This window comes from Crinia signifera, chromosome 4, assembly GCF_055691185.1.
Source record: "Crinia signifera chromosome 4, ASM5569118v1, whole genome shotgun sequence".
Lineage (NCBI taxonomy): Eukaryota > Metazoa > Chordata > Amphibia > Anura > Myobatrachidae > Crinia > Crinia signifera.
The window spans coordinates 334,773,331-334,796,115 of NC_139220.1; the positions used below are offsets into that span (position 1 = coordinate 334,773,331).

The window sequence follows — 22,785 nt, forward strand, 5'->3', positions numbered from 1 at the left end:
GGTAATTTAAATTGTATCCAATAAATTGTATAGTATGTGTCCAGTTCACAGATACATAATAATGTGCTCAATCGGCGTAAATTTGATATGATAGATGCAGAGCTCCAAATATAGGCAAACAAAAGGGTAATGCAGTGATAGCCACCTACAAGAAGTGATACTGAAGTTTATATTAGATTAAGATTAGTGTCAAATAGGGACTCCACAGGTATGCACACAAGTACTGCTGCTGTGTCAAACGACTAGTCCTAGTCCAGTGTCGACACAGTGAGTGGATTGTGTTGTCAGACCGTCAATGGGGAGTAGAGTTGGAGACTATAGAGAAATAGCATCTGCTGTCTCTTTCCCAGTAATAAGGTGCCCTGTTGTCAACGACAGTGCAGGGTCTAGCCGAAATTTCTGGGGGGAGATGAGAGTGCTAATGAAAAGATCCTATATGATGCTCTAGTAGTGCAACAAAAGAGACGACTTCTGCCTAGTGGGTTAGTAGGCTGCTGCTTCCCATTGATGATACATTGGTGGGAAGTGAGCGGTACTCACCACTGGCTGCGTTTAAAGTATAGAGTGGAATATCAATAATCACTTTAAAAGGGTATATGGTGCCCTGTCAGAGCAGGGTCCTGCCAAATCCTCTTGCACTGATCAGATAATTCACGAGTAGAATGGGTGCAGGAGAAATGGGAGGAAGGGGGAGAAAAAGGAGGTGCGTCTGAGGTCTGAGGTATCAGAAGCTACCAAAATCCCATTGCTAAAAGCATTGATGGGAATCAGTATGCGCTGTGCCAGAGACGACCTGGAGTAAATCCCCCTGATTTAGAAGTGTCACCTTTGTTGCTGTTTAAATATTATATATAGCAGGTGCTAGACATGGAGAAGGAGCAATCATAATCGGACTTGCTCCTGCAACATATAGGTCTAGATATATTAAGTGCGGAGCCGTGGGTATGGCTGCGATGAGGGAACACTGCTGTAGGTTATATAGTGAGCCGGTGACCCTCTAAGAGTGATAGAACAGTGTGGCTAACACTGCTTACCTGCCGTAGGAGGTCTCTGCATCGGCCGGGAGCTTTGCGGATGTGTCCTGAGCGGCGCTGAGTGACGGCGTCAGGTCTCGCCGGCGCCGGGTGTAGTATGTCAGGAAAAGAAAGCAGACAGCTGTTTCGCTAAGAGAGCTTCGTCAGTGCTTTTAGTGTTTTTAGCCAAGAAGTAAAAAGAAGTAGTCTTTCCGCTAAGATCTTTGTGAGCAGTTTGTATTCCAAATTAAGTAATGATATTGGCCTATAGGAGGCCGGGTCAGAAAAATCCCTCCCGGATTTGGGCAATACCCGTATATTGGCCATATTAAAGCAAGGGGGTAAGGCATGGGCGTGACGAATGGCGTTGAAGGTTGCTACCAGACATGGGGATATTTTATGTTGTAGAAGTTTATAGTATTCGGACGTGAATCCGTCGGGGCCGGGGGCTTTGTTGGGTTTTAAATTTGAAATAGCATCCTGGACTTCTTATAATGGGATGTCTGTAATTAAGGATTCCCTGTGGGTTACAGGGAGCTGCGGTAGTGGCAAGTTGTCCCAAAACAAAGATTGTTGTGTCGGGTCTGAGTTGGGTTCAGAGTACAGGTGCCTATAGTAGTCGTTTAAGACTTGGGCTATTTCTTTATTGGAACTTGTTTTAGATTGGTCAGGTTTTTTCAGAGGGTGGATGGTGGAGGGGGTGCGTTGGCCCTGAAGTAAGTTTGATAGTAGCTTTCCCGATAATCTTTTTTGAAGGAGTACCATGCCTCCATTTTTGTAAGAAGTTTTTCATATTTGTTGCGGGCTTGTGTATATTGTGTCCTATTTGAAGGGGTAGGGTGGGCTTTGAAATCTTGAAAGGATTCCGTTAAGTGTTGTTGGGCCTCTATGTACTCTTTTGTTGTGTTTTGTTTCTGTGTGTTGGAAAATGATATAATCTCGCCTCTTATGGTGGCCTTGGAGGCCTGCCAGAATAATACTGGGTCAGTCTCTAGGGTGGCTTTATCGTTGCTGTTATATTGATCCCATGCACTTCCGATTTTTTCTTTTAATTGTGGTGATGTGGCTAACACATATGGACATCTCCAAGATATATAGATGGAATGTTCCTTATTTGATTTAATTGTTAGCCGGACTACCACGTGATCAGACAATGTAATAGGTTCAATATGGGTTTCTTCTATTTTTGGTAGGAGTGTGGTGGATGTCAAGATGTAATCTATCCTAGACAGTTGGCCAGTGGCCACTGATAGGCATGTGAAATCTTTTTCAGTAGGGTTTAAAGCTCTCCACACGTCTACAAGTTGTAGCTGCGTGGCCAATGCCTGCACCCCAAATTTAGGTAGTTTGCTCCGGTTTTTATTGTGAATTTGTCTGTCTAACATAGGGGAAATGATCAGATTTAAATCGCCTCCCAATATTATTGGGAGATCCATATGAGGCGTGAGTAGTGAAGTTAGCTTTAAAAAGAAGGGCTTTGAGTAAACTTTGGGTGCATAGACTGACATACATAAGAAGGGTTGGGTTTCGTAGAGCATATGGCAAAGCAGATAACGACCTTCTGGGTCAGCTACCACACTGGATATTGTAATAGGTAAATGTGCTCTTACCAGGATCGCCAGGCCTCTGGCCTTGGAGTTGTACGGAGCCGCCGCTGCCAGCTTCCATCCCATAATGCCAATTTTGAGGGTTTCCGCTGCAGTCAGGTGTGTCTCCTGCAGAAATGCTACATCCAAAAGTAGTTTAGTTAGATATAACAACACATTTTATCTCTTTTTTGGGGAGTTTATACCCCCAATGTTCCAGCTACCTAATCTAAGTGACATAGCGATAAATCATTATGAGTATCAGTACCTTGCATTTTGAACTTTACCAGTGTTTGAAGAAAGAAGAAATAGAAATTGGAGTAGAGAGGAAAGTCCGAGGGTAAGAGGGGGATTAGGAAGGGGTAGAACAATATAATTGTTGGAGTATGCTTCCATAGTATATTTCTGAAAAGGATGATCTTATGGATCATTTCTATATTGGAAAGGCCTGGCTCCTTGGGCCAGCCGTCCATTTTGTTATCTAACATTTAACTTTGTAAAAGGTAATTCACAACTTTCAATTAAACTTAGCTTAACCAAGCAATGGTGCATGTCTTCTGCCATCACCTCAACTAGTATGTGCACTAATGCACAACATAACATCAGGCAGGTGCACTGTTGATCAACCTGTAAATAAAAAAAGGGGCGTTTGCTGCTGTCATGAAGTCCTTGTATTCTGAACCTTCAATTATGCGCAGCCGGGCAGGATAGAGAAGTGCAAACTTACGGCCCTCCTGAATTAGTTTGGTACATATAGGGGAAAAGTCTTTCCTAGCCTTGGTCAATTCTGACGAGTAATCCTGGAACAACAAAATCTTGTGGCCATTCCATTTAATATCTTTGGTTTTGCGGGATGCCACCCAGAACAGTTCCTTATGCAGGTAGTTCAGTGATTTGAAGATGATAGCCTGTGGTCTGGCTCCCTCTTGAGGCCTCTGAGGGCCAAGCCTGTGTGCCCTCTCTATGACCAGGTCTGTGCATCTGTCTTGGATATGGAGAAGGGTAGGGAGGGTTATTTTGATAAAGTCGTACAGCTCTTGACCCTTAACGGATTCAGGGAGATCTATTATACGGAGGTTATTCCGTCTCGACCTGTTTTCCAGGTCCTGGACCTTACTTTGCAATTGCAGGATAGTTTTGACGTGCTCAGCGGTGACGTTTTTAATTTCGCAGACCTCTGCAAAAGTTTCCCCCATTTTATATTCTGTGTCCATCACCCTTTGCTGCAGCTGTGCTAGCTGCTTATTGATGTTGGCGGTCTGCTGTTCTAGCAGGGGGCTGACCGCTGCTCTCACCGCGGCTATTAGATCCCCATACAGTACTGGGGCTGCTGGGTCTGGCTCTGGCACTTGGTGTGGGGCATGCAGGCTAGAGGGGTGAGGTGCTATGAGTACCTACTGGGGCTCTCTGTGGTGCTCCTCATCAGAGTGGCAGCTGCTGAGTGCAGGAGACGCTGAGCGGGACACGCTGGCTCCGGAGGTCGGCGCCATCTTGGATTTCTTCTCCCTCTTCTCCTGTTCCCTCTGTGCTCGGCTTTTGATGCTTGGCATAGTAGCGAGGTACTTTTCCATGCGCTTGGTATGTTCCGCTAGGCTTCTGTGGTTGCTGGGTGCCATTTGTGGATGCTGAAAGCCTTTTCAAATAGTAAATGGACGGCTGCTGCAGCGGAGCTGGCTCTCCTAGCCGCCGTGCATGTAGCCGCCGAAACCAGAAGTCCATACATGAAAGTTTAATGTTGTTAGATTAAAACATCACACATAACATCAGGGTAGGTATACATGTTTAAAACTCGGAACAAACTAATTATGGACATAATTTAGTACATACACACAAACACCAACATGACTTTATTTAAAAGTTAAACCAATGTGGGGACTTATAGATAGTGATTAAAATGCCACATTAGTACATAATAAATATACATGTAATGAGGGTTTAAATGTTGTTTTATTAGGGTGTTTATTAAGGTAGACAATTGAGTTAATAGAAAACAATTATTGAATAACAGTTAGAATAATTAATTAATTGTCTTAATTATAGTTCAAAGGCAAGATTTGCAGGGCCATATATGTGAAGGGTATGCCACCGTGCACGGACGTACGCTCCCTCTCACGATCGGTGACACACGCTGAGTTTTCCATTGAAAAAAGGCGAGACCCATCCGTGCACTGTGGCGTACACTCAGATATACGGAAGGTGTCGGTGTGAAAACGGACAAGATCCGTCCGTATACGGTGGCGTACGCTCTTATGTACGCCAGTTATCGGTGGCTGAGGGGAGATCCGTCCGTACACGGTGGCGTACGCTCAAGTGTACGCCACTCCCCATTGTCCTTGTTTTGTGACCGTCCATGTGCGGATGTTCTGTGGGCGGACTTACACTCACCGTCCATGTACGGCATGGGTCCTCAAACTGCGGCCCTCCAGATGTTGTGAAACTACAATTCCCAGCATGCCTTGCCACAGTTTTAACACTCCCTTATAGGAAAACTGTGGCAAGGCATGCTGGGATTTGTAGTTTCACCACATCTGGAGGGCCGCAGTTTGAGGACCCATGATGTACGGGAAACGTACGTTTCACCGACCTAACCAGAATAAGGCTCATAGATACTTCTAACCGCTCCTAACCATAAATTGTAAAATGCAAAAGTTAGCCAAACTTTCCTTGACACTTATTTCAGGTCTTTGAAACCTGACAGACCATGCTCCTTATTTATTTATAGATTCACAGTGTCTTATATAGCGCAGCAGATTCCGTTGCTCTTTACAATTGGAAATAACAGTGATAAAACAAACTGGGTAACAACAGACAGAATTGGAGGTAGGGGAGCCCTGCTGCAAGCTTACCAATCTTTATCACATCTTGAAGATTTCCTGTGGCTTACCCACAGGTTCCTGTTTTCTGAATTGTCTAAAATAAAAAAGGGGATTTTTGTAAGAACTTACCGTTCGAATCCCTTTCTCTGATCTGATCCCGGTGACACAGCTCAACACTGGGATGTAGTAGGGTCCAGATGGAGCCAGGCACCTATGCTAAAGGCAGGCTCCTTCCCCTCTGCATCCTGGATATCTTCAGTTTCAACTTCTAAAGCACACTAGGATACATTAACTCAGTACAACGCCTGAACATATCAATATCCACAATATAATTTTTTTTTATTTTTTTTTAACCAATAAACATGACAACACATGAAGGTACAACTTACTGAGCGTAAGGGGAGGGATCGCTGTGTCACTGGGATGAGATCAGAGAAAGGGATTTGAACTGTAAGTTCTTACAAAAATGCCCTTTTCTCTTCACTCATCCCGGTGACACAGCTCAACACTGGGACGTTCCAGAGCCGGTCCTATGGGAGGGTACGCTCAGGTTAGCAGTTCTCATCACTGCACGCCCAAAAGAGGCATCCTCCGACGCAAACTCATGGAACCTGTAGAATTTTGTGAAAGTATGAACAGAGGACCAGGTGGCAGCCCTGCACACTTGGTCGGCAGAAGCCCCGTGGCGCACCGCCCAAGAGGTAGCAACCGATCTAGTAGTATGAGCATTTATCTTTGAAGGTACTGGTCTACCCACTTTTGTGTAAGCAAATGCAATCACAGATCTCAACCACCTAGCAATGACCTGCTTAGAAGCAGGCCATCCTCTTTTTTGAACATCATAAGAGACTAGTAACAGATTCGACTTCTGAATGTCCACGTAAATGCGCAAAGCGCGAACCACATCCAAGGTCTTTAACCTGTCCCTATTCTTAACCCCTTCAGGTGGGGAAAAAACCGGAATGACAATATCCTGATTTAAATGAAAGGAGGAAACGACTTTAGGGAGAAACTTAGGAATTGTTCTCATCACAGCCCTATCCTCGTGAAAAAAACAAAAAAGGAGATTTGCAAGACAAAGCACCTAACTCGGAAACCCTTCTAGCCGAAGAGATAGCAAGCAAAAAGGTAAACTTCCCTGTGAGGTACTTTAAATCCGCAGACCTTAACGGTTCAAAAGGTGACCTCTGCAAAACAGACAGAACCAAAGAAAGATCCCAAGGAGCCACAGGTTGTTTATAGGGAGGTCTCAGCCGAGTAACCCCCTGCAAAAAGGTCTGTACCTTTGGTAACAACGCAATTTTCTTTTGGAAAGATAGATAAAGCCGACAACTGCACTTTCAGTGATTGAAGACTTAACCCTGAAGAAAAACCATCTTGCAGAAATTCCAACAACCTAGCCACCTTGAATCTGGAAGTGTGAACCCATTGTCTCTCAAAACATCTGATATAGGTCCTCCAGACTCTATAGTAGTTTGCTGCCGACACTGGTTTCCTAGCACTTATCATTGTACGAATAACCTCTTCTGAGAAACCTTTCCTTCTCAAAATGGCGGTTTCAACAGCCACGCCGTCAAATTGAACCGAGGAAGGTCCTGGTGTAGAAAAGGACCTTGCTGAAGCAGGTCTGGCTGGAGCGGAAGTCTCCACGACTGCGCTGACAACTTCAGAACGCTGGAATACCATGATCCCTTCGGCCAGTCCGGAGCAATTAGAATTACACAAATCCCCTGCTCATTCACTCTCTTGATGACCCGTCCTATCATAGGAAACGGAGGAAACACATATGCCATCCTGAAGTCCCATGGTATTGTCATGGCATCCACTGCCCAAGCCAAAGGATCCCTGGTCCTGGCGCAGAATCTGGGCAAACCCACCTCCGGCAGTCGACAGCGCGATACTATCTCCTGAAAGACCTCCTGGTGTAAGGTCCATTCCCCTTCCAGGAGATCATCCCTGCTGAGGAAATCCGCTTCCACATTTTTCATTCCCGGAATGAAAATCGCAGATAAGGCCGGCACATTGGACTCTGCCAATTGAAAGATCCTCGTGACTTCCACCATAGCCATCCGGCTGCGGGTTCCCCCCTGATGGTTCAGGTAGGCCACTGTGGTGGCACTGTCTGATTGTATGCGAACGGGCAGGCCTTTCAGCATACTCTCGGCCTGACAGAGGGCATTCAGAATCGCCCTCAGCTCCAGAATGTTGATATGCAGGGAAGATTCCTCCCTGGACCAAAGACCCTGCAACCTCGAGCTCAGGACTACCGCCCCCCAACCTCGGCGACTGGCATCGGTGGTTACCACCAGCCACTCCCAAGATCGAAGCAAGCGACCCATCTGCAGCGAATCCACATCTGTCCACCACATCAAGGATATTTTTGTTTCCGATGTTAAAAGAACCTTCTCCACTTTCATGGTCTTGGGATTTCCTGACCAACACACCAGAATGTTCCACTGGAATGGTCTGGAATGGAACCTGGCGTACTGTAGCGTTTCGAAGGTCGCCACCATTTTTCCAAAAAGCCTTGAACAAAGCCAGACTGATGGGTTGTCTGCCTGTAAGATGCTCTGCATCAGCGTACGAATATCCTCTGCCTTTGCTTCCGGGAGAAAAACCCGATGCAAATGGGTATCGAGAAGAACCCCCAAAAACTGCAGCCTTTGAGAGGGAACAAGATTTGACTTCTTTAAATTTAGAAGCCAGCCATGGGACTGTAAGAAGTGTATCACTACAGACTCCTTGCCAAGCCTTCTGGTGAATCCACTTTGAAGAGTAGATCATCCAAATATCACGATCCCCTGGAGTCTGAGAGTAGCTGCCATAACTGCCATTATTTTTGTGAACACTCTTGGAGCTGTTGCCAACCCAAAGGGCAGAGCACGAAACTACAGGTGAAGATCTCATATTGCGAACCGCAGCAAAGATTGATGTTCTGCGTGAATAGGCACATGCAGATAAGCGTCCTGAATGTCCACAGACGCTAAAAACTCTACCGGTTCCAGACTGAGGAGCCCCGACCGGAAAGACTCCATTTGAAGTGATCCACCCATAGAGGATTGAATAGAATCCCCTCTTCTGTTCCTTCTGAAGCACAGGAACTGCCACACCCTTGTCGACAAGAGACCTTGCCGCCCCCAAAAGGGCCTGTCTGAGGACGGCTTCCCTGGGAAGGGGTGTAGGAAGAAATATCCTAGGGAGAATTCCTTTCAAGCTGATCCTGTATCCCTGAGATACAACATCGAGCACCCAGGGATCCCGACAGGACAATGTCCAAGCATCCCTGAACAGCAGAAGGCGACCCCCCACTCTGGTCCCAGAGCAGGGAGCCACAAGCCCGTCATGCCGAGGGCTTTTCATCACCTTTGGACGCCTGCTTTCTGGAAAAGGCGCCGAAACGAGACCTGGGACCTCTGCCTTTACCTGCAGGAAACCTGCCTCTTCCTGAGGCACCTCTGGAAGCCGCACCACCTCTAAAGGAGGTACGAAAGAACTGCTTGAATGAAAAAAACCTGGAAGTATTATGCTTCCCAGAAGAAGCCAAAGGCAAAAGAGTACTTTTACCCCCCGTTGCTTGCTCGATCAGATTTTCCAATTCCGAGCCAAAGAGTAACTCTCCCTTGAAAGGAAAGGACTCTAATGATTTTTTGGAAACATTGTCAGCGTCCCACGCCTTAAGCCACAAGGCCCTCCTGGCCATAACAGATGTAGAATACATCTTAACCGCCTCCTCCCCTGCTTCGCAGGTATACTCCGCAGCTGCCCTAAGCTTTTCAGCTAAACCAAACTCCTCTGAATCAGGCGGCAATAGAGAACACAAAGTGGACGCCCAAGCAATCATTACCTTAGACACCCAGGCAGAAGCTATAACTGGTCTGAGCGTATATCCCACTCCCTCAAATATGGCTTTTAGACAGCCCTCCAATTTTTTGTCCACAGGGTCCTTAAAAGCTGCTCCACCCTGAACAGGCAACACTGTGGACTTGGATAGCCTCGCCACAGGCGCATCCACTAAGGGAACCGACTCCCACAGTTTCACGTGTTCCTCAGGCAAAGGATACCAAGATAAAAACTTTTTGGGCATAATGGGCTTTTTATCTGGAGTTTTCCACGCAGCGCCTAATAACTCCTGCATACCCTCATCCGAGGGATAAGTGACTGCTTCTCTGCGCTGACGTTTGAACACCCCTTGAGAAGGGGTCCTGTCATCTTCCGCCAGGTTTAAGGCTTGCTTGACTGCAATGATTAAATCATCCACACCAGGGATAGAGACCTCTACATTTGTCTGATCCCATTCAACCTCCTCCACGCATTCCCCTTCTTCTTCAGGCCCCGCCGAAGGGATAGGAGTAAAAGGGAGAGAAAGCTTAGCAGAACTCCCCGGTTCCTTAAACTGCTCCAAAAGGGTACTATTCAATCTCTGAACCCCCAAAGCAGTTTCCTGCATTATCTGCAGAAAAGCAGGGTCACCCTGTGCCGGAGGGATGGACCCCACCGAATACTGAGAGGAAGACAGTGGTCTTGGGGACCTAACCAATTCTTCCCTCTGATTATGCAAAAGCTGAACTAAAGTCGACACAGACTTACTCAAAGACACAGCCCAAGCAGGTTCCGGTTGCTCAACCCCTTGTACCTGTGTACCACTAGGCGAAGCCTCACAAGTGGGGCAAATATCCCCCTGGTCCATCTGTGCAGCAGCTAAATTTAGACCACAAAACCTGCAGTTTTGTGTCCTGGTCGACACACCCTCCCCAAACGCAGCAGAAGACCTCTCAGTCATGATAATAGACAAAGTGCAAATAAGTAAGGCGATAGTACCAAGGCAATATATGCAGTGTACTTAGGTACTGTCTGCTGCAGGATCTCCAGAAACCGGGGATAGTGTCGCCTCAGGGAATCCCAGCACTCCGTCTGCGGTGAAATCACTTCTCTCCTTGCTGCGCAGTGTAGCCAGAGAAGCGCCAAACAGCAGAGTGAGGGAAGAGACCAAGTCCCGGCTGCAGCGGGGAGAACCCGCACTTTGGCGCCAAACTCCCCCTGTCAGCCGCTCCCAGTAGTGGATTCCTCCTATTCCTGTGACTCCCCTCTGAAGGGATCACATGGAATTGCCTAGCTCTGAGCTCCTGTGCCTGGCTGCAACCTCCGAGGAGTTCAGCCAGGAAACTCTTTTAAAATGGCGGGCGCCATCGCTGGGTGCCCGTCGCCCAAGATGCCCCCCTAAGCAGGGAGCCGGCTTAGGGGTCCCCCAGAGCCCAGGATACCCCCTATAGATGGAGGTAGAGGCACTGCACGGAGAGACATCCTCACTCCGTGCACAGGGAGCTGACAGGACGCACTTCTGTCAGCCCCTGCTGCGCTGTCAGTGTGAGGATTCTAAAAGAATCCTCACACTGTGCCTGCCTAACTAAAGTGTAAAATTAATAAAAAAACAAACACCCTAGCTAACTCTCTTTGTGGCTGCTCCAGCAGCCCTTCAGCATAGCACCCACTCCGGTGGGCACCTAAACGAAACTGAAGATATCTGGGATGCAGAGGGGCAGAGGGGGAGGAGCCTGCCTCTCAAGACTTTAGCATAGGTGCCTGGCTCCATCCGGACCCTACTACATCCCAGTGTTGAGCTGTGTCACCGGGAAGAGAAATTGTGTTTGATGAGAAATACGGAACTGACCAAGGGAAGAGTTATGAACAACAGCTTGGTGAATGGTCAGTGTAAAGCCCCATACACACTAGGCAATATTGTGAACAATAGCGCTTAGTGTGTACACTCCCTGTTGTTAACGATGCGCACTCCTATGTGTCCTTAGGGACCCCCTCCGTCTTCCAGGCATGTCCGGACAAGGGAGGTCATCCTTAATGACAGCCATACTGTCCCCCCTTCCATTGCTCCCCTGCCATCGCTCACCTCAAAGCAGGCACTTGCCAGCAACCACCACCCCCCACCGGGTCCCCATCATGGCTGGGGGCATCCACAAGTGTGTGTGTGTCATGACTCAGGGTTTGAGACATACTTACCTCCGCTCCAGGTGCTTGGTCAGACTTGCTCAGAGACTTCTTCTCAGCGGGCATTGCTGAATGCAGCCAGCGGCCTTGTTGCTCACTAACACCCAGCAATGGGCCTTCTCTCTGTTGCAGGCCTCAGGCCTTTCCACATGCACACCAAACAACGTTTGTGTCTCCAACATGGGAGCGGCCATATTGGTTTGATTCCCAGGAGTTCATCAGCCAATCCGGGAATGGTTATTCTGGCATCATCCTGTAACAGCCAATTAGTTACAGGCTCTGTCTATATAAACCCTGAGAATGGAGCCAGGTATCAGTGAGTACAATGATGTCCTAAGGAGTAGCAGCTTCCACAGCTCTCCAGTACTTCTGCTAATTCAGCACCTGGAGCATTCCACTCTGTCTGCTATCGGACTCCCTCTAGTGTCCAGTCCAGGACATTGCATCCTCTACCAGTGTACATGGTTCTCAGTTTGCCTTCTACAGCTGCTGTTCAGTCTACCTGCTATTGGTTCCAGTATTGCATCATCCTCACTACAGCTGTCTTCTTGCCTTTGCGAACCTGAGCCGAATCTCACTTACCAGTTGCTTATTGGCTCATGCTATCCTTCAGAGACTCCATCTTCCCCTGTGTGGGGTTCCTCTACAGACCCCTGTTACTCTCTATGTAGTGTAAGTTTATTCAGGAACCGAGCTCCCGCTACACTCCAGCTCCAGACCAGAGCCACCCCTCAGATGTGACAGTGTGTATAAAGCAATGTGTGTGAAACAATTCCCCTCTTATGCTCAAATCTCTATACCCAGAGCCAGATTAACAATGGGCCTGATGGAGCTATAGCTCCAGGCCCACTCTCTCCAGGCCCATTTTGTAGCTGAGGGTCAGGGCTTTCCAACGAGCCCAGCCCCGTGTCTCTAGCCCCCTGGGAACCAGAGATACTGCCAGGCAAACCTGGAACGTTTTCCCCATAGGATAACATGGGACCCGCTAAATTCGACCTCCACACGGTTCCAACGGCTGCCAGTTCCCCCTTCGGCATCACAGAAACTCAAGGTTGATCTCAGTTGAACTCAAATCGCTGGGCCTTCAATCTGATACCTGGTCCATATGGGTTCATTGGTTCTAGAGATATTGCAGGTAAAACTTTTTTTTTTTTCATTTCTGAAATGTAATTTCATGGCTGTTCATGCTGTTTGAGGACAGATTTCTCTGGAACCAAACGGCCCAGTTTCACGGGACCAAAAAACATTCGAAGCCTACATGTAAATGGGTCAGTTGGTTCCGAAGATATAGCTGGTTGTTTAAAGGGGGCGGGGGTGGTTTTCTCTCCCCCTCACACCAGAAAATGCAGGGACTAGGCTGGTGTAAAAGGGGCCAGTCCGAGAATGTCCCTGCATGATCCTGGGACCATATTCCCTGCATTTTCTGGTATGAAAGGGGTATTATTTCAAATAGCCGGGACATGCAGTGCTCTGAATACAGCCGGGCAGCCCCCTGCTCTCTGCCCGGCTGTTAATGGCTGTCATTTCTGCCCGGCGGCGACTGTCCCCCAGTTACCGCGAGCATGTATTCCACCCTTGGCAATGAGCATGTAAACCAACATGGCAATGAGCATGGAACCCCTGGCAATGAACATGGAGCCCCTGGCTATGAACATATAGGTAAGCAACACTTATGTAGCATAGTTTTTAATAAGCATTATGGTGTTTGGCATAATAGGTAATGGAGATTATGGTGTGAGGCTTAACATGTAATGGGCATTATGGTGTAAATTTTTAATGTGCGCCAATGCCCCTATTTATGAAACATATTGTGCATTATTGCTCAATATGTTTGGTATAGTGCAGGCATGTCCAAACTATGGCCCTCCAGCTGTGAAACTACAAGTCCCATCATGCATTGCCACAGTTTTGCAATTAGGGAATGCTAAAACTATGTCAAGGCATGCTGGGACGTGTAGTTTCACAACAGCTGGAGGGCCACAGTTTGGACATGCCTGGTATAATGTGTATTTTGGCTCAATCCATGTGGTAAAATGTGAATTTTGCATTAATCTGTGTGGCATAACGTGAATTTTTGCTCAATCGGTGTGAATTTTGTTTCATTCCATGTGGCATAATGTGTAAGAAGCAAGTACAGTATAAGGGGTTACTATTGTGTTGCATGATTTGTATAAGGGGTATATGGTGTGGTAAACGTAGGCAGGGCCGGCAACAGAAATCTTTGGGCCCTGTACACTTATGTTTCTGGGCCCCCCCCACGTAATCCCAAACCCACACAACCCTCCTCTGCCTTTACCAATAAATATTGCCAAATACTGTGTAAGATACTGGAATACTAGAAATGTGCAGATAGAGGTAAATGTACAATTTTGTGGTAAGTGGCAGATAACAGCGGATCCGGAGGTGCCATAATAGTAAAGGAAATCCAAAATGTACACTGTAAACTATCAACGTTTCATGGCCACTATGTCCATTTCTTCAGGATATAGGCTGCTGAACAAAAAGTGCAGGTGCAGAGACAGTGACAGTCACACAGTCACTGTCTCTGCATCTGCACTTTTTGTTCAGCAGCCTATATCCTGAAGAAATGGACATAGTGGCCATGAAACGTTGATAGTCACTGGAGCATTTATAATGTAAGCATACTCAATTGAATACACTTATTACTAAAAACTTATTACTCTATCCTCATCCAGCTTGATCTGTCGGCTGCCTTTGACACTGTTGACCACCCTCTCCTGCTCAACACCCTCCGCTCCTTTGGCATCACTGGCACGGTCTTCTCCTGGTTCACCTCATACCTCTCCGATCGCTCCTTCTCCGTCTCCACTCCGAGCTCCTCCTCTCCTACTACCCCGCAGCCAGTCGGTGTTCCCCAAGGGTCAGTCCTTGGCCCTCTCCTCTTCTCCCTCTACACCACCTCTCTGGGCACCCTCATCAGCTCCTATGGTTTTCATTACCACCTTTATGCTGATGATACCCTAATCTATCTCTCCTCCCCCGACTTATCCCCATCACTCCTGTCCAAGGTCTCCGAATGCCTCACGGCCATCTCAGCCTGGATGACCCAACGCTTCCTGAAACTAAACATGGCTAAAACTGAACTTCTAATCTTCCATCCCCCGAACATCCCCTCTTCTCCCACTATCTCCATCAGCATTGGTGAAACCGAGATCACGTCCACCGACCAAACGCGCTGCCTCTGTGTCATCATTGACTCCTCCCTCTCTTTCACCCCCCACATTCGTGCTCTCTCACAGTCTTGCCGCTTTCACCTACGCAACATCTCACGCATCAGACCATTCCTCTCCACTGACGCGACCAAAATTCTCATTCACTCTCTTGTCATCTCCCGCCTTGACTACTGCAACATCCTTCTCTCTGGGCTACCTTTCACCTGCCTCGCACCTCTCCAATCCATTCTTAACGCTGCTGCTAGGCTCATTTTCCTCTACCTCCGCCTCCCCCCTCTGTCTATCTCTTCACTGGCTCCCCATTCCTTTCCGAATTCTCTTTAAACTCCTCACCACCACCTACAAGGCTCTCTCCTCCTCCACAGCTCCCTACCTCTCTTCACTGATCTCTATCCACGCTCCCTCCTGTCCTCTTCGGTCCATCGCTGACCGCCGACTGACCTCTCACCTAATCACCTCCTCCCACTCCCGTGTCCAAGACTTCTCTCACGCTGCCCCCCTGCACTGGAACAACCTCCCGCCACCCATCAGGCTATCTGATTCCCTTACCTCCTTCAAGCGCTCCCTCAAAACCCCCTTTTTTTCGACTAGCCTATCCCTCCTCCTAACCTCTTTTGATCCTCCTATCCTGCCTCCGTTCCCCTCCGTTCCTACTTATCCTATTGTATTTCGTTCGTCCACCCACCTATTTTTAGTATGTTAACTCTTATGAGTAGGGTCCTCCTTCCTCATGTACTCACCCTACCTCTTTACCTCACCTGTGCTCCTGTCCTGTTCTTCCCTTCCTCTACTTCATCTTCAGTCTCCTCGACAATTTCCACACCTACCTCTGAACTGATGCTGATTTTAGTTCTACCAGCTATACCCCTATTTATACTGTATTTTTCAACACACCCTGTACGTTACCTTGTAATCTATCCTCAGGCATCTTGAATGGGCCATGACTTTTTGCATTTCATTAGGATCTCATACTTCCCAACTTTGTGTATCTGCCATTTGGGACCCCTGTGCATGTCCCTGATTTTGCCACCCACCACCCCCATATGCCCAGTACATGTCCCCACCCCTCTCATATGCCCAGCACATGTCCCCACCCCTCTTATATGCCCAGTACATGTCCCCACCCCTCTTATATGCCCAGCACATGTCCCCACCCCTCTCATATGCCCAGCACATGTCCCCACACACCTCATATGCCCAGCACATGTCCCCACCCCTCTCATATGCCCAGTACATGTCCCCACCCCTCTTATATGCCCAGCACATGTCCCCACATACCTCATATGCCCAGCACATGTCCCCACCCCTCTCATATGCCCAGCACATGTCTCCACACACCTTATATGTCCAGCACATGTCCCCACACACCTTATATGCCCAGCACATGTCCCCACACACCTCATATGCCCAGCACATGTCCCCACCCCTCTCATGACCAGCACATGTCCCCACCCCTCTCATATGCCCAGTACATGTCCCCACCCCTCTCATATGCCCAGCACATGTCCCCACACACCGCACATGTCCCCACACACCTCACATGCCCAGCACATGTCCCCACACACCTCATATGCCCAGCACATGTCCCCACACACCTCATATACCCAGAACATGTCCCCACACACCTCATATACCCAGAACATGTCCCCACACCACTCATATGCCCAGCACATGTCCCCACCCATCTTATATGCCCAGCACATGTCCCCACACAACTTATATGTCCAAAACATGTCCCCACACCACTCATATGCCCAGCACATGTCCTCACACACCTCATATGCACAGAACATGTCCCCACACACCTCATATGCCCAGCACATGTCCCTACACCCCACATATGTCCAGCACATGTCCCCACACACCTCATATGCCCAGCACATGTCCCCACACCCCTCATATGCCCAGCACATGTCCCCACACACCTCATATGCCCAGCACATGTCCCCACACACCTCATATGCCCAGCACATGTCCCCACACACCTTATATGCCCAGCACATGTCCCCACACCCCACATATGTCCAGCACATGTCCCCACACACCTCATATGCCCAGCACATGTCCCCACACCCCACATATGTCCAGCACATGTCCCCACACACCTCATATGCCCAGCACATGTACTCACACCCCACATATGCCCAGCACATGTACTCACACCCCATATATGTCCAGCACATGTCCCCACACAACTCATATGCCCAGCACATGTCCCCACACCACTCATATGCCCAGCACATGTCCCCACACACCTCATATGCCCAGCACATGTCCCCACACCCCACATATGTCCAGCACATGTCCCCACACACCTCATATGCCCAGCACATGTCCCCACACCTATATGCCCAGCACATGTCCCCACACAACTCATATGCCCAGCACATGTCCCCACACACCTCATATGCCCAGCACATGTCCCCACACCACTCATATGCCCAGCACATGTCCCCACACACCTCACATGCCCAGCACATGTCCCCACACACCTCACATGCCCAGCACATGTCCCCACACACCTCACATGCCCAGCACATGTCCCCACACACCTCACATGCCCAGCACATGTCCCCACACACCTCATATGCCCAGCACATGTCCCCACACACCTCATATGCCCAGCACATGTCCCCACACACCTCATATGCCCAGCACATGTCCCCACACACCTCATATGTCCAGCACATGTCCCCACACACCTCATATGTCCAGCACATGTCCCCACACACCTCATATGTCCAGCACATGTCCCCACACACCTCATATGTCCAGCACATGTCCCCACACACCTCATATGTCCAGCACATGTCCCCACACCCCACATATGTCCAGCATATGTCCCCACACCCCACATATGTCCAGAACATGTCCCCACACCACTCATATGCCCAGCATATGTCCCCACACCCCACATATGTCCAGAACATGTCCCCACACCACTCATATGCCCAGCACATGTCCCCACACACCTCATATGCCCAGCACATGTACTCACACCCCACATATGCCCAGCACATGTACTCACACCCCACATATGCCCAGCACATGTCCCCACACTCCATATATGTCCAGCACATGTCCCCACACACCTCATATGTCCAGCACATGTACCCACACCCCACATATGTCCAGCACATGTACCCACACCCCACATATGTCCAGAACATGTCCCCAAACCCCACATATGTCCAGAACATGTCCCAACACACCTCATATGCCCAGAGCATCAGATGTTCACACACTCCCCATATGTCCCCATAGCTTAATACATCCCCAAAGTAACTCAACTTGTAGGTACTGTAAGCTTAGAGCTTCCTCCACTTACTTTTCTTATGTTGCTGCCAGGGTCTCTCCCATACACAGGCAGAGCAGACAGAAGGCGGGACACTGGGACAGCACTCTCCTCTCTGAATGGATGCCTGTGTGACAGGCTCAGCCTGCCTGGCTCCGTGTGGTGCTGCTGCATGTCACTCCCCCTTCTTCTTCCTTTGCTCCTCCGGAGTTCAGACTTGTAGTCTGAGGACTGCCTGCCTGCCACTCTGGGTGCCTGCTGGTGCTGGATGTGTTATCTAGCGCTCCTATCAAATAACTGACATGTTACTGAAGTATGTTGCTTTGCCCCCCCCCTGTTCTGATGCCCCTGACCCCCTGCAATAAAGTGACTTACGATCTTTGGGTCAGGGTCAGCCCAATACTACTCACTTCCTCCTCCAGTGCAGCAGCATCAAATTCACTGGCTGGCAGAGGGAGCAAGTTTACACTGATGTTTAACCTGATTGGTGGATGAACTAGTCATCCACCAATCAGTTTTTAGATAGTCCCGCAATTGTTATTGGTGGATAGCCAGAGCCATCCACCAATCAACAGTGTTTCACCTTTCAGGACAGCCACAGCGTGACCGCGGCACTGACTGTGACTGACATCTACATCTAGCAGGAGGCAGGAACAGAAAGCTGGCCCGGGCCCCTCACTCCTCGCGCCCTCTCTCCTCGCTCATAGGGCGGTATTCAATGAGCCTGATTCACCATGTTTTTATGGCGAATTTGTGCTGTTTGGCGAATTTTTTACTAAAACGGTGAATCACCCTATTCAATGACCACATGGCGAATACATTTGAATGTTTTTTTCGCCATGATTCACCGAGTAGCAATCGCTATCTTTTTATGGTGAAGTGGAATGTGAACTTTTAAAATAAAGTGTTTTGTTTTTTACATTTGGTGTCAAAAAATCAGGAATTTTATTCTGAGGAGGGGCATGCTATTTTTATTCATGTGCTGTAAGCACATGAATATATATTTAATTTAAAAAAAAATATATATATATTTTTACACAGCAGCCAGCAGGGGGCGCCGGAGCCGAGCCGCTCATTAGATATTCATATATTCACTGCACCCGATCGTTACATATGCACGATCGGGTGTAGTGAATATACCTGGTCCCCTGCTGGCACCCCCGGGGGGGCAGCCTGTGCTGCCTGGCACCTGGGGAGCCCAACTCCCCCCCACATACGCTCTGGGGCAGGCAGAGAGACTTCCATCTCCCTGCCTGCCACCGTCCTCAGGCTCCCTGGGGCGTTCGCCGCAGGAGCTCATATTCGCCGGTCAGGGGCAGCGAGGTATTCTCATTGAATACCACCCATAGATAGAGGGGGTGTGGGTGTTCTGGACATTAGGAGTTGCCTGGGCACGTCTATGTGGACACACACACAGAGCAGGAGAGACCCAGCGGCGTCGCACTGCACACACAGACGGCAGAGCCAGGCAGCCGCAGCACACTGACATGAGTGGGGGCGGGGCACAGACTGTCACTGCAGAGTAGACGCCGGCGACAGCTTACAGACAGGCCCCGGCCGGGCTCTGGGGCCCTTCAGATTGCCGGGGCCCTTCACACATGTCCCCTTTGACCCCCCTGTCGCCGGCCCTGAACGTAGGTTACCACATAAAAGGTGCTGACATATTGTCTACCAAGTTTCGGCTTTCAGTATTTTTTTATGACTGGAGTGCCGCCTCACCCCGCAAGTATCTTAGGACATCGGCATCCTGCGAGTGCACCTTTGGAGTGCACCCGCCAATATATCTCCCTGCATTTTTCTTATGCCAGCCCCCTGCCTTTTCCAGGCATATATAATTAGTTGACAGTATTTACACAAATAGAGACACACCCATGAGCAGACCACCCAACCAGAACACTGGTCACGCCCCCCACATTATTAGGTGCTGGCCACAACCCCTATTATTGCGCATAATCGGCCCTTGGTAATTTTCAGCTCCAGGCCCATTTAGACCTTAATCTAGCTCTGTCTATACCTACTCTAAGCCTCCGTAACCATGCCAATGGCTCTAGTACAGGACATTAGAGGGATGATTGTACTGGTTGTTCGCTGATTAGCAAGCGGCAGAACGCCCCTCCCCCCCCCCGAATCCCCTCGGTAACATGCATGTGTAAGAGGACAAATCCCCCTGCATGTGACCCCTAGCAGGAGATATCATTCGATGGTCACAGACCACCAAATTATTTCCTCTGCCTTCGAAAATAAAAGTCAGTCTGTGCTAATGCCAAGTATTCCCATGGGCGAGCCCCATTTCCGCCCTCGTCCCTCCCTCCCCACAATGAGTGCGTAACTTGTTGAAGCCGCTTGTTGCTGGGATCTGAACATGCACAAATACGCACTTGTGCATGCGCTACCCCCCCCCACCGCCGCCAGAATGGGTCTTTCCGAGGGAACCAGAATTACCCCACCCCCTATATCACAGCTTACACTCTAAGGGCCTAAGACATGGGATGCCCCCTATTCAGGTGCCAATGTTCCCTATGCTAGTCCCTGATTCTAGGTTCCTACAGTAGAGAGTCCATGTAATGCGCACACGGTGAGAGTACCTCCCATAGGCGGCCCCACCTCCTTACATCTTCCCCGTAACCACCGCGTCCCACGCACTGAACAGTCCATCAGTGTAACAATACGGACAGCTCCGAGTATCTGGTGACCTTGTCTGGCAGCTCTGACAATTGTATGAAGCAATGTTGAGTTTGGAGCTGAACCAAGAAGGACATAGTAAGCCTTATAAAAATTTATAAAACCAGCAGCAGAGGCAGAACTGTGGGAGGCAATGGAGTCATCTGCCACCGGGCTCCTGCTCTCAAGGGGGCACCTCTCCTCCCCTGCAATTTTAAATCCATTAATTGAAGGCCATTGATATCACTGCTGGAGTTCTATCTCTCTCTCTCTCTCTAGATGTAGATATACTGTATACATACTGTATATATGCCTGTTATATTTCATAACAGACATACAGTGTAAACTTTATATAAGGTTTTGTGTGTGTATGGGGGGGGGGTCAATACACATCTTGCCTCCGGGCAACTGGGATGAACTTACGCCACTGAGCAGCAGCACAAGTCCCTTAGCAGTAATTGGCAGTATTCCCACAATGCATGCTTGCTAAGGCTTCTTATAAGTATTAAAAATAAATGTATTACTAAATGTTCATGGGAGGGGGCGTGGCTATGCCCCAGAATTGGCCCCACCCCCTGTGTGTAATTTTTTTAAAATATAGAAACCCAAGCTCCTGAGTGACAGTCGCACAGTGACAGGATGGACGCTGTGCTATTGCTGCTGATACTGGGGACACTGGGGACACTGGTGCCAGGTGAGGATGGGGCTCAGTGCTGTATGGGGCATCACTTCTCTCATTACAGCAGGGGCCATCTGCTGGTTATTGGGGTGTAATTAGATGTGAGAGGAGATAACATTGCATCAGGTTATTACCTTGTGTGTGTTACCCTATAATCACATTACTGTAGCACCTGCAGACTGGGACCTGTACTGTATGTGTAACTGATATAATGCTGGTTAATGCTTATTACACTCTCTTTACACCAGGATTACGCACCCAGACACTCAACGTGTCCCAGATCCCTGAAATAGTCACCACAGTGGGCAGCTCGGTCACCCTCCCCTGTAGCTACAGCATCAGCGGGGCAGAGAATATGACACTCGGCTGGTACTGGTGGCACAGACACATGGTGAGGACTGGACCTGAGGTCTCTGATAGTAATATTGATTTCACAGGCAGAATCTCCAGAGTGGGTCCAGAGGAATTCATTGCCAGCAGATCCGCCAGCATCACCCTGCACGGAGCAGATTTCCGAGACACCGGGATGTATTACTGTGAGGTCACTTTCCGGAATGATGGAGAAGTATCAGGACATGGCGATGGGACTTTCCTTAATGTGACATCAAACATTGTGACAGGTGAGAATACTACTATACCTGACGTGACAGATGAGGTTACTATTATACCTGATGTTACGGGTGAGGTTACTATTATACCTGATGTGACGGGTGAGGTTACTATTATGCCTGATGTGACGGGTGAGGTTACTATTATACCTGATGTGACGGGTGAGGTTACTGTTATACCTGATGTGACGGGTGAGGTTACTATTACACCTGATGTGACGGGTGAGGTTACTATTATACCTGATGTGACAGATGAGGTTACTATTATACCTGATGTGACGGGTGAGGTTACTATTATACCTGATGTGATGGGTGAGGTTACTATTATACCTGATGTGACAGGTGAGGTTACTGTTATACCTGATGTGACAGGTGAGGTTACTATTATACCTGATGTGACGGGTGTGGTTACTATTATACATGATGTGACAGGTGAGGTTACTATTATACCTGATGTGACGGGTGAGGTTACTATTATACCTGATGTGACGAGTGAGGTTACTCTTATACCTGATGTGACGGGGGAGGTTACTATTATACCTGATGTGACGGGTGAGGTTACTATTATACCTGATGTGACGGGTGAGGTTACTATTATACCTGATGTGACTATTATACCTGATGTGACGGGTGAGGTTACTATTATACCTGATGTGACGGGTGAGGTTACTATTATACCTGATGTGACGGGTGAGGTTACTATTATACCTGATGTGACGGGTGAGGTTACTATTATACCTGATGTGACGGGTGAGGTTACTATTATACCTGATGTGACGGGTGAGGTTACTATTATACCTGATGTGACGGGTGAGGTTACTCTTATACCTGATGTGACGGGTGAGGTTACTATTATACCTGATGTGACCGGTGAGGTTACTATTATACCTGATGTGACGGGTGAGGTTACTCTTATACCTGATGTGACGGGTG

General features: G+C 48.6%; 1 protein-coding gene across 1 annotated transcript in view; it reads left to right on the plus strand.

The window, feature by feature from the left end:
- The window catches only part of LOC146072888 (uncharacterized), a 52,882-nt gene that overhangs the window by 13,256 nt on the left and 16,841 nt on the right, over positions 1-22,785 (plus strand). The window contains exon 2 of the mRNA XM_083180067.1: positions 21,682-21,864. Within this exon, the coding sequence (XP_083036193.1) occupies positions 21,682-21,864 (183 nt within the window). The remainder of the gene's footprint in view (positions 1-21,681; positions 21,865-22,785) is intronic.